General features: G+C 37.1%; 3 protein-coding genes across 4 annotated transcripts; 1 reads left to right on the top strand and 2 right to left on the bottom strand.

Annotated features, from left to right (window-relative positions):
- Positions 1-877: 877 nt before the first annotated feature.
- Positions 878-5,165, top strand: LOC104219670 (protein IQ-DOMAIN 23). The gene is made up of 4 exons (XM_009770372.2): positions 878-1,571; positions 3,125-3,325; positions 3,588-3,662; positions 3,978-5,165. Exons 1-4 carry the CDS (start codon positions 1,152-1,154, stop codon positions 4,767-4,769), a joined length of 1,488 nt encoding a protein of 495 aa, XP_009768674.1. The 5' UTR covers positions 878-1,151; the 3' UTR covers positions 4,770-5,165.
- A 747-nt stretch (positions 5,166-5,912) lies between these two features.
- On the bottom strand, positions 5,913-7,275 carry LOC104219669 (putative non-specific lipid-transfer protein 14). The gene is made up of 2 exons (XM_009770371.2): positions 6,524-7,275; positions 5,913-6,248 (listed from the first exon to the last, which is right to left on the bottom strand). The coding sequence occupies exons 1-2, from the start codon at positions 6,871-6,873 to the stop codon at positions 6,239-6,241; spliced, it is 360 nt and encodes a 119-aa protein (XP_009768673.1). The 5' UTR covers positions 6,874-7,275; the 3' UTR covers positions 5,913-6,238.
- A 59-nt stretch (positions 7,276-7,334) lies between these two features.
- On the bottom strand, positions 7,335-10,522 carry LOC104219667 (RHOMBOID-like protein 2). Of its 2 annotated transcripts, XM_009770370.2 has the most exons (6): positions 10,172-10,522; positions 10,007-10,072; positions 8,531-8,694; positions 8,245-8,408; positions 7,821-8,071; positions 7,335-7,681 (listed from the first exon to the last, which is right to left on the bottom strand). In XM_009770370.2, the coding sequence occupies exons 1-6, from the start codon at positions 10,273-10,275 to the stop codon at positions 7,567-7,569; spliced, it is 864 nt and encodes a 287-aa protein (XP_009768672.1). In that variant the 5' UTR covers positions 10,276-10,522; the 3' UTR covers positions 7,335-7,566. The 2 variants fall into 2 exon arrangements, with proteins under 2 accessions (XP_009768672.1, XP_009768671.1); XM_009770369.2 differs by having other exon boundaries at positions 10,007-10,520.
- Between the last annotated feature and the right edge of the window lie 1,735 nt (positions 10,523-12,257).

Genomic DNA, 12,257 nt, shown 5'->3' on the forward strand with positions numbered 1-12,257 from the left:
GGGCTTGGTCGCTGCTTTTGCATATGCCGATTTTGAAACTTTTTTAGGTGATCCTGTGAGAAAACACCCAAATCAAAAGTAGGAATATCACCTACTTTAGCTTTTTTAGGACTAATCTTCGAGAGTGTTTTCTTCTTCATTGAAAATTAAGCAAAAATTTAAGCAATTACAATTTTGGTAGAGTATTTAGAGCTAGAATCTGTAAAAATAGAGAGGAATTTTTGAAGAAGAGTGAAAACAGGCGTTAATGGGGGGAGATACTGAAGATACGCTGGGGGTATGGAGAGAGAAACGTGGGGGGAGTGAGATATGGAGAGAAACACGTGGGGGGATATGTACTTTAGGGTGATTTTAAGAATTAATTAATTATCATTAAATTCCTAAAAATGTACATAATTGATAATTTTTTATGTATTATGTAATTAGATTAAAACTTGAGTTGGGAAGGTAATAATGTTTTCAATAGTGTATATAAATGTAAAAATTCCATTATTAAAACTTCTAAAATAGATATTTTAAATTAACTTCCAACGCCACATTAGTTACAACAATCAAATGATAGGCTGATAAAATAAACTCTATAGTAATGTCAAACGTCTTGAGACATGTCAAAATAGATTGAGAACATAAGAAATTGAAAATGTCGATGCGACGCGAACAAACTTACACATACAAAGCTCAAAAATAACTAATAATGACCAGTCCCTCAATTTTGTTTCCCTTATTACGACAAAAAAAAGAGAATTATATGCCATCATTAAAAAAAAAAAAACTTATGCCATACACGTGGAATTTGAAAAAGAAAAAAAGAAGAGCGAATCCAAACAAGGATTCTCTCCTTTAGACGTTACGATGAAAAAGATATTGTATTAACACAAAGGTATAGAGAAGGCCGAGATATTGTAATGTGAGGACGGAAGAGTGGGCGCCATTGGAGAAGCACAAGGACCCAATTCTTACCTGTCAAAAGTCGTCCTCTTTACATTTAAAGGGTCCCCAATTTCCAACCACCCTTATAAACCAAGCCCATAGCCCATACTTCTCTAACCTCGCGTGTTCTTCATTACCACTCTCTCACGACCAAAATTGTGCAATTCCCTTCTTGTAATTTATGTTTCTCTTGCAAATCATTCGGAAAAATGAACTGATACATGGGTAAAGCCAGCAGATGGTTACGTTCGCTTTTGGGCTCCAAGAAATCTCCGCCGTCGGAATCATCGCCGGCGGCGAAAGAGACCAAGAGTAAGAAGTGGGGTCTCGGGAAATCATCCAATGGTAGTGGGAGAAGCATTGTCGGAGGTGCGGAAGCAGAGATTGTTAATTATGGGAATGAAGAACCAACCGCGAGCCCCTACGCGGAAGCACTGGACGCGAACAAGCACGCGATAGCGGTGGCAGCAGCCACTGCAGCGGTTGCGGAGGCTGCTTTAGCGGCCGCTCAGGCGGCGGCGGAAGTTGTTAGGCTGACAAGCGGTAGTAGGTCCGCAAAGGCTTACGTCAGTAGTAGCAATATTGAACGCCGCCGTGAATGGGCTGCCGTTAAAATTCAGTCTGAATTTCGAGCTTACCTGGTTAGTAGTTTTCACTTAAATTTTTATATTTATTTTTTCTTAGGAATAAATAATTGTTAAATTCTGAATTTAGGAAAATTAGTTGATATTAAGGTTTGATGGTTGGGAACGAGAATGGAGCGAAGACAACTGACAAGTTGCATAGTGACCTCGCAATCGTAACGAAATGATAGCATGTGTGGTTTCAAAATTATCCACTCCTTCTTGTCTGTCACGTCACTGTCATTCTTCTTTTAAATCTTCCATTATTCAATTGCTACTCTCTTTTTTTGGCTAAACGTTTTTGGGTTTCAAAAAAGTCCAGAAATTTGCTTCTTCTTTTTAACAGGGGGTACGGACATAAAACACGGAAAGGAATGGTGTAGGAAAAGGCAAAACGTGTTTTGTTCACTTCCTGAAGTAGGATATGCTTAGTGATGCTAGAAATAGCCTTATTTTAGTTGTTTTTGTACGTTAACGATATTTTGAAAATATGGGGTGGCAGGTACAGCTCATTGAAAAAGATAGTACTAGTAATTACTCTAGAGAAAACTGTGGTTTGAAATTTTGTTGAGTCCAATCATCTTATGTAGTACTACCATATAGGACCTTATTTATTACAGTTTTCAGATCTGTCTTTTGAGTTGTTTTTCTCTAGTGAATTGATTCTTGTAATGTCTTGGTCAACCGAAGTAGTGGACTAGCTAAGCTAATGACTAAAAGTGACTCATCTTGCTATCCCTTTCTGAAGCGGATAATTGCTATAGTATTTTTGTCTTCTTCAGGTATGTTATGAGGTGGTTAAGATTGAGGAAAAGGACTTCCCAACTACCCTGTTTCACTCCCGTGAAGAAAATAAGAGGCAGCACTAGGCTGACAGTGAGTGTTAAAATTAAAAAAATTACTGATTACTGATGTCCATGGACATATTAGAATCTGACGAGGAATATAATGATGAGTCTTTCCATAATCTTGTTTCTGGAGAGATTTCTATTTAGTCAAATCCTACAATTAGATCAATGGTGCAGCGTACCACTGCACAACTACACTTTTGTGACTATAGGTGCAGGTTTAATATACATTATTTTTATATATTTGAAAATTTTCAGTTATATATGTAGAGTCCTAGAGGAGGACGACGAGTTCTGCTTCAGCTGCTGCTGACAATATACAGCCGCATTACTGCTAATCAAACACATAAAAGTTAACTTAAAGCCGCCTTTGGACCTGTCTTAAGAGAATTTCTTTTTAAATGGTGCATGTTCTCACTGGATGATACCTACTAGATGAAATTAATAGGACAGATGCAACATGGTTTAAGAAAAAGATTGATAACCTTTTTGCTGTTTTTCTGTTTGCTCCACATCATTTATCGGCGTAGTGCTTTGTATTCAACTATAACTAATTATTTTTGTATCTAGTGCTCAAGTATCATATCAATTTTAGACTCAAGCAACTCACCTGAGATATGGGATCAAATGAAACTGCAATATCTCTTGGGTGACATAGAATTTAGATTCACACATGATGGCTAAGATGAATCAACCTTTAATGTTCTGTGGGACATGTTGCAGGCTAGAAGGGCATTGAGGGCACTGAAAGGACTAGTGAAACTGCAGGCATTAGTTAGAGGTCGTATTGTGAGGAAACAAAGTGCAGATATGCTCCGACGTATGCAAGCCATGGCTCGAATCCAGGCTCGAGCTTCTGCTAACCGGACTATAACTTTAGATCCTCCTTATTCCAGCATCAAAGCTTCACGATTTGAGCATCCTGTAAGTATTATTTTTTAGAGATGAGCTCAGTAAAAGCTAGGTTATTTTGAATATTTCTTTTGACAAACTAATCTTGTTAATCTCCTTCAATTGGTAAGATATTTTGAAGTTTACATGGTAGCATGCAGGAATATTCATAGATTAATACTTTACCTCAAATATTTTGTTCAGAGCAACTATTGACATGGATTAATTTTGAACTTGTACATTGATTGTATTGTATGGTAATCATTTTATCTTCTAAACCATAAATCATTTGCAGGGCATTGCAACTCCGAGAAAATATGATCCACAACAGTATTCTTTCAATTGCAAATACCATGGGCCAACCCTGAAGGTACCAGTCTCCAGTAATTCTGATTTATATTTTATTTTGCCTTTCTAAGCTTCACACATGGTTAGACCTCGGAGGCATATACATTCCCAGAGATGTCTGAAGCTCTTAGAAGTAAAAGGGACCTTGTACTAACCATTTACGCTGAAATGCTATGATGAGTACGTTCGCATGTGCCATTCTAACACCCATAGAAGTGGATGTCTGTGCTTATAACTGAACTAAACACAACATGAAAACTCATTTCAGTTAGATGTCCGCAAATTTCAGTCATGCATGCATTGATGCATCCTGAATTGTTTTCGTTATTATATGCAGAAATCTGGTTCTAAATTGAATGCACATGAGAGCTATGGTCAGGATAGATCACATTTGGCTTCCCAGTGGATACATCACTGGATGGAGGAATGTGCAACAAATGGCTACGGAGACATTTCCCTGCAAAAAGGTGTTGGAGATCAAGATGAGAGCACTGACAAGATACTTGAGATAGACACATGGAAACCTCGTCTAAACCCCAAACCAAGTGAGAAAAGCTCTCACAATTCACATTTTTTTTCATCTTGGAACGATAATAATGCACAGGGAACAAGAACTGTCAACTCCATATCGAGGCATTTGGCAAACCATATGAAACCAAATCCTAGTATATCTTCAGGGGAAGTTTCATCTTTAAGGTCACTGGCATTTTGTCAAGAAACTGAGCAGTCAGCGGCGTGGACTGTTGAGCGCAGCCCTGGCGTGCACTCCACATTGTCCAGACCAGGGAGTAGCAGTAGAAGAGGCCCTTCTCCTTCGAGGAGCGAGTGCTCACGAAGCTTGTTCGGGGAGTACCCAGGTCACCCCAACTATATGTCTAATACAGAATCATACCTTGCGAAACTTAGGTCGCATAGTGCACCCAGGCAAAGATTGCAGTTTGAGAAAGTTGGTTCGAGAAAGCAAGTTGATGGACTTGTGGACGCAGATACAAATTCAGAGAAGAGTTGGAGATCACTTGGTAACTTTAGGAGCAAAGCAAAACCAGGATCAGGTCGCTCAGACAGAGTAGGGACACCTGATCATCAACGCGCTGTCCGTTTCAGCTCCCCCTTCGGCTTGAGACAGTAGAGATGCTTCCTTTGACAATTGCGAAGCAATTTAGTCATGCTGTACAAATTGTAATACTAGTAAAAATCAGGCTTGGTCTCAATGTGACCAGAGGTAAGTACTTGCCAAGTTGATGCAAGACTTGTGTCTGTAGAGTGAAAAATAACGGGTTTGCAGTTAATTATCTTGTTTGATGCTTGTCTAGGTATGTCTTCTGTTAATTTGTTAATGTTGCTTGTTACAACATTTGATAAAATGTACCATTTTACCGTCACCTGAAAGTTGGGGACTTGTAAAAATGTTAATTTTACACTATCAATGTGACAAGAGCAACTTTTAAGCATATGAAGCAACAAAAGAATATTGTTGCTGAGGCATATGCATTTTAGTCGAACATATATTACTTTTGAACTGGAATTCTTTTGTTCATCTTTTGATTTATTGTTTACATTTCTTTTGATTAAAAGAAATGTAGGATAGTCAACATTCAGTTTTTGTTTTGCAGTCATTTTCGCTTACATGAACTATGCATTCACGGAGGGATTACCTCTCATGTCTACGCTAAAGTTCTTTACTTTTAAGCTGCCTTTTATTAGGTGACTTTTGACCCCAAATGGTTGCACAATCATTAGTAAAAGTGAAATATTTCTACTCCCCTACGTTCTAAGAAGAATAAAATGCCAAAAATACTAATCTTCACATGCTCGTGAATGGGTATTGGGTAAAAATGGCACTCCTTTGGAACCCAGCAGCCCCACATGAAGCTGATCCCGAAGTTATTAGAGGATATACAGCTGCACTTCTTACTTTTCTCTTATGTTTTCTTGTGGATTTACCCAAGACGGTGACGTGCTAACAAACAAATTGGAACCCATGGATACTTTGATCGAGGCAAGTAAGGAGTAGCGAAAAAGTTAAACTAGTGAGTTGCGGCCTTTTTACTTTCTCCGTAGTTTACGAGACAAGACAAATTTTTTATCCGAGTAAGTAGAGTACTAACTTTTGTCATTTTCCTTTCTTTTGCTTTTCAGCTTCATGTAATGTTTTCTCCTTTTGCTACTTTTTAGTTGTTGTAGAATTTCTTGTCTGTCATGCATTGCCTAGCCTGCTGTGAGTCAATGTTGAACAGTCTACGTGTTATTCACATCATTCTACTCAGCAAAGAAAGTGAAGACTGATCTTTGTTTAGTTTCCCTTGTAATAGAATAGGCGGAGTAAGATAGGCTATGTGCTTTTACTTAGCTCGTGAAAGTTCATTTCTAGTTAGCAAGAATAAGAAAACAAAGGTAGAGTCCTTTAACAATGTGCGTGTCATTACGTGCTACTATCTCCTCTATAGAAAGAAGGGAAGAAAAAAGAGAGGAAAGAACAACATTTTCAGCATATTAAAAACAAAATACAAACTGCTCTAGTAAGGTTGCTCTCCTTGATAATTAGGGTGAAGGTATATGTAATTCATTCTTCAGCATCACTTTCCAGAGACCAATTTGTTAAGAGACACTGCAAACAGAAAAGAAAAGATTGATCAGACATTGTGATAAAACTATGAAATATTAACCACCAAGGTGTGTGGTGGCCATGCTTAAATACCTCCACCCCTTAAAACAAAGTTTCCGGGTTATCGCCCTGAGAGTAGAGAACTTCTTGGTAGCGAGTTCTTTAACCAGAGCAAATCCCGATTAATAGGGTCAGTGGACCTTGAATATCGGATGGCTAAACCAACAAACAAAATAACTATGAAATAATAGGAGATAAGTAACTTATGGTTGTCTTACTATTCACAGTCAGTGTTAGGGTCAATGGTGAAACCAAGAGAAACACCACAGAAACCAGGCAAAGTGGCAATGGCAGTAGCATTTGGGTTGTAAGTAGTAATAAGGTCCATAACACATCTACAGACGGCCTGGCGCATTTCGGTGGAGCTAGCTATGTTGCTTAGGGTCGTCATAGCAACGCAGCATGGCGCACCTGGAGTCGGATCTGGTGTGCCATAGTTCACAAAGCTGGAGCATGCTGCTACCAGTGCTGTCACTGTGCTACATTCTTCAGCAGCACCAGTGCCCTGAATAATTAAGGCAACCCCCAAAACCATCACCATACACATTACAGATTTCTCTCTTGCCATTTCCTCCAATTTCTACACTTTTACCTCGTGAATTTTTCCAACTGACATGGTAAAATCTCTTCTACTGGTGTCCAAAATAAATATTAGTGTGATTGTTGTATAATGGTCAGCGTGTGACCATTTCATCCAGGTTGCATGACTCAGTAGTCAGGTCTAACATGCATTCATCACTGGACTCTCAAGGGTTGTTCCATATGTAAGTAAACATTTAGTCCTAGGCCTTAGTACTTCATTTTTTCTTCTCTTTGTTCTGTTCATTTACTTCTTTTCACTTCGAGCCGTGGAATAAGCCACTAATGCTTGTCTCACGGTAAGCTGCCTACATCACACACCCTTGGGGTACAATCTTTTTCCAGACCCTGCGTGAACGCGGAATGCTTCGTGCATCGGGCAGCCCTTTATTTCCTTCTTTTCATCTCAGCAGTAAGAAAATATAGAAGTAAAGGCAAAAAGAAGGCAAATATGCTTCAAAAGCCATCTAAATTTATCCAAGGCAAAATTATCAACAAGAATTATCTAATGAGAATCTGTCTGTTTAGTAGGGGGGAAACCGTAAAATGATGACACGAACTAAATCTAGATATCTAGTGCTAAAAACTAAAAAGAGGAAAACATGCTAAAAGAAATAATGATCTAATGACTGCTTTACAGGCCAAAGTGGAAAACTTTTCAAGCCAAATTCTGCAATCATCTCTAATTTCCATCACATTTCCATTTAGAGGTGGGAACACAGCTAAGGTAGTGACACCAGTGACAATGATCATATCCATTAACCCCTCGGAACAGCATCACCAGCCCGACAATAAACCTGCATTTTGAAGCACAAACAGATAATCTGATCAGGGGCATCCGGTTTTCTTTCAGATGAAAAAAAAAGGTATGACAAATAGTAACTGTATATACTCATAATACTACTTGTAGAGCCAAAGTGGAATGTCAAGACTAACCCTGCTACCAGCAGCATCAAAGAAAGCAGGCCCAATACGTATTGGTAACCCTTGTATTTGGAATTCACACGAACACCAGCTGGACGATTCCGACGTTCCATCCACCCTAGTTGAGGGCGTGGAAGCAGAACAAAGCCAAGGAGAAATCCAGTCAAGAATCCACCAATGTGAGCAAAATTATCCACATGAGGCAAGATTCCAACTGCTAGGTTGATCACAACTATCACCAAAAGCGTTAAGAGTGCACAAACCTATAGGAAATATCAAAAGGATGATAAGTAGAAATGGCGCCACGTTATCATTCCACCCTGTAGTTTCTAATAGCGACACTATCTGAACCTTTTATTAGAAATGAAAATATAAAAAGACTAAGAAATTGATTCCTAAAACATTGTTTTGGAAACAATTGAGTAGCATTACAAACCTTGTTTGTGTATATTGACCAGTTCGTGATAAGCTCCGAAAGCATAGCGCCAAGTAGGCCAAAGAGTGCCCCTGACGCACCAACAGAGATGCTCCTCTGGATAAACAAGGAAGAAAGTATGCTCCCACCAACACCTGAAAATAAGTATATAATTCCAATGCACACTGCAATAGAAAAGACCAGCTTTAACTAAGTATATAATTGCATTTCAAGAGGTACGTGAAATTCGGTATAAAAACGAAAAAATGAGAGGGAAAATCCAAAAACTAAGAGACATACAACATACCAAAGCCACATTGTTGTTCAAGGCGTATGCCAATAATTACAAGACTCAACATATTTGCAATCAGATGAATAACACCAGCATGTAACCAAATACATGTGATAAGCCTCCATCCTTGATGCTGATGGACCACTTTCTTCCACTCAAGAGCGCCCAGCCTCTGTAACCTTCAGCAAGAACAAAACATATATTTTACCAAAGGCATTTCTCCATCCTAAAATAGCAATTTATATTTCGGGTAGAAACACTTTAAACCTTGTATATCTGATAATTTCTTAAACAAAAAGGAGAAAAAGAATCACTTCCAAAAGCACCAACTCAAGAAACCAGAATTAACATAGATGTAGAAAGTAAAACCTTAAATAGCTAGAAACACTGATGCCTTGTCAAAATTTGCTCTAGTCAATAAGGGAGAAGTCTTTGCATGCACCAACTTGAGGCATGCAAATAAAGAGTAGGGATAACTCCCTCCAGGTGCACTCAAATTGGAGGAAGGACCCCATGATAATTTTCTTCAAGAATTGTATAAGAAAAGAAGTGTATATCCTTAATAGTCTGCAGTTTGCTGGATGTAAGTTAACTCTCTGATTCCGCTATTTGGAAAGCAGAGGAGTAGGTTGACAATCAGTGTAAAAATTGTCAAACTGTGACCACAATATATATATAAAGCAAAATCTGGTTTTTACCTCTATATATTATGTTTTGAATTCCCTTGATGCAGCCCAAAAGCATAGCTTAATGGTGAGGGGCTCAAAACCTTGGTGAGATAATTGGTTCAATTCCCACTAGCTACAATCTCTTTTAATTTTTTAACTTTTTTTTTAACCTCCGTCCGCCACTGAGTCTGTGATGATTCCAATCCTCTGTATCTATTAGCTGACCAGTTTAGGATAAATGTATAGCTGACTTAATATATCAGTGCAATCTTTGGGCTGATTGAACTCAAAGTCGTCACAAGTGGAAATAACTAAATGGAAGTACTTAATCAATCAAACAAAAGTTGATAAAAATAACAAATAAATTTCCTGGTCCATGAAAATGTAATTAAAATTTCATGGGCCATCTAGAGGAACTGGTGCATGTGACATGCCCAATGTTAAACAGAAGGAAACTGCTCACTAGTCACGTCAAACAGCAAAGAAACACAAATTTCACATTGCCTAATTAAAAGCGAGAAAAGTCCCACACAGCAGGTATTTCAACCAGGTAATGGGAAGTTAAACAAAAACTGCACAAATATTCAAGAAATATACCATATTGATGCCTACCCTTATGCAATTGTGAAAACTCCAGGGTTGAAAACCCAAGAAACAGTAACTGAAAAGAAAATCCTCTAAACAGACCAAATACAGCTAGGAATTGTATATCCACCTGCTTAATCCTATACTAAAGACACAAACTTTAACCAATAAAAAGGTCTCAAATTCTCTCATGAACACATAAATTTATGTATTAAAAAAAAACAAAATTGGTGCTTACGTTGAAGAAGAAGGACCAATGAGAGGATTTTCTCTTAACGGCTGGAAAGAAAACCTTCCAAGAAACCTAGCAACACAGCCCGAATTATCATGCTTAGGGCAATTGTTAAAATACATGACAACAACGAACATAACAACGTTAGCCACCACAAAAAAAGGGATCAACCAAGAAATCCATGTCGTATCTCTGTGATCTTCAACTGCATACGAGGAAGCATAATTCCTTCCCCTGTCTTTTTCTCCCCTACTTTCTATATCTCCTCCTCTCATCTCTCTGTCTCTTTCTTTTCCAAACTTTTAACTCAAAACTACTGTTACAAAAAGGGTATGTTAGCGTTAGAATTTGATGGAGTGAGTAATGGGGTTTAATGGGGGAAAGAACGTGGGTTGTGTAAAGAGAGAGAGAGAAACAGGGGAGTAGTTGTTAATATTGTTGTTTCTGCTGATGAAGTGAAGATCGTGGGAAAAAGCAAGAGTGACCCACGGATAATGGGATTATGACTTGATTTTAGTCAGTTTAGTGCGTTCCAGTTTTGTGGTTTTGTTAATATATCTTGATGATAGAGTGTTATTAAGCAAATTAATTAATAATGGGTGGACCATTAGTTAGAGTTTATAGGAGATTAGGGAACAAAAAGAGTTTTTCTTTAACCCAAAAAGCTACGGAGACTACTTTGTGAAGGTTTCTGAAACCGATAATATATGGGTTTTGGGCTTTTGATTAGACTTGCTTTTATTGGAAATGTTCGCATGTTTGTAACTTTTCATATTATTAGTCGGTGAAAATATCTAGGCCTATCCAGTTTTCGGATTGCTAATCCAAAAATAATTCGCGTTTGAAAAGTCATTAAAAAATAATCATTATTTTGCTGCAACACAAAAAGTTCCGACATAATATAATCAGAGGCGGAGCTAGGATTTGAGCCTTATGGGTTCAGAATTATAATCCTTTCAAGTTACTGGGTTCTAAATTAATAATATGTACATATTCATTGGATTTTTAATATAAATACAGAGTTTGAACAAAAGCTACTGGGTTCGGCCGAACCCGCAAATAACACCATAGCCCCGCCCTTGAATATAATGGGGAATTGGAGATTGGAGCACCTGTATATAAACTTCTAGCATATTATGCTTGAAGTTCACATATAAAAAATTTGAACTCCAGTATATTATGCTGGAATATTTTCCGAATTTTGAACAGTATTTTCGTTCATATTATCTTTACATGAAAAGTGGCTAAATTTCGATTACTTTTGAAACGGTGGCTATTTTTCAATTATCACTTGTAAATCTGGCTATTTTTGAATTTCACCATTAGTTGTTGTTACTAAAAATAGTTGTCTCAAATTATTTTTCACTTTAGAAGTGCAAAACAAAATTGATTTTTTTACCCTTAGTAATAATTATCCTTGAAGACTACAACACCTAGTTTTGTTCAAATACTAATGAAGAAAGGTTAAGTGGGCGTTTGGACATATGAATTGTAAAATTCCAAAATATAGGGGAAAAAAATTCAAGTAAAAATGGTATTTGAAATTTAGAGTTGCGTTTTCACATGAATATAATTTTGGGTTGTTTTTTAAGTTTTGTGAGTGATTTGAATGAAAATTTTGAAAAATAATTTTTTGGAATTTTTCAAATTTTCGAAAATTTTCAAAATGCATTTTCAAGTGAAAATTGCAAATTTTATGAACAAACGCTGATTTCAGAAAAAAGTAAAAAACTTTTGGAAAAAAAGAAAAAATTTCTTACATCCAAACGGGCTCTAAATATTAAGACATGAATAAGGATAAAGTAGTTAAAATCTTATTCTAATTAATTTTTCTTAAGGGGCATGTATAAGAAAATCATGACAAATAATAGGCGAAATACATAAACGACCTCTTTAAGTTATCCTTAACGATCAAACAAACACGTTAACTGACTTATTTATCATTTAGACACTTCAAGAGGCTATTAAGTATTTCAAGTAAACACACATTTTTTATGTGGCATATGCGTGTTTGCTAACAAAGTGTTGGGTGCGTGGAGTATTTTTTCAACAGTCAAATCAAAGAAAAAATTAATTTATTACAAGAAAATTCGAAAAAATTAAGAAAATTTTTCTTGGGTGCTTCTTATGCATCTTTGGTCTTCATTATCCGGTATTAAAATTCTGAATTGATCTAAATATAATCCTTGCCATTGCTCTAGAATTCAAATTTGGAAAGAAGTATTCGAAACCCATCACAGCTCTCAAATTTGGAAAG

The sequence above is a fragment of the Nicotiana sylvestris genome, chromosome 3, assembly GCF_000393655.2.
Source record: "Nicotiana sylvestris chromosome 3, ASM39365v2, whole genome shotgun sequence".
In the NCBI taxonomy this organism is placed as follows: domain Eukaryota; kingdom Viridiplantae; phylum Streptophyta; class Magnoliopsida; order Solanales; family Solanaceae; genus Nicotiana; species Nicotiana sylvestris.

Bases quoted from the DNA above. Each gene is read 5' to 3' on its own strand.
- LOC104219670 (XM_009770372.2), top strand. From the start codon at position 1,152: ATGGGTAAAGCCAGCAGATGGTTACGTTCGCTTTTGGGCTCCAAGAAA. The intron at 1,572-3,124 runs GTTAGTAGTTTT...GACATGTTGCAG, and splicing joins CTGAATTTCGAGCTTACCTG to GCTAGAAGGGCATTGAGGGC. The intron at 3,663-3,977 runs GTACCAGTCTCC...TATTATATGCAG, and splicing joins ACCATGGGCCAACCCTGAAG to AAATCTGGTTCTAAATTGAA.
- LOC104219669 (XM_009770371.2), bottom strand. From the start codon at position 6,873: ATGGCAAGAGAGAAATCTGTAATGTGTATGGTGATGGTTTTGGGGGTT.
- LOC104219667 (XM_009770369.2), bottom strand. From the start codon at position 10,275: ATGAGAGGAGGAGATATAGAAAGTAGGGGAGAAAAAGACAGGGGAAGG. The intron at 8,409-8,530 runs GTATGTTGTATG...TTTCTATTGCAG, and splicing joins TGAACAACAATGTGGCTTTG to TGTGCATTGGAATTATATAC. The intron at 7,682-7,820 runs GTTAGTCTTGAC...TTCAAAATGCAG, and splicing joins TTGATGCTGCTGGTAGCAGG to GTTTATTGTCGGGCTGGTGA.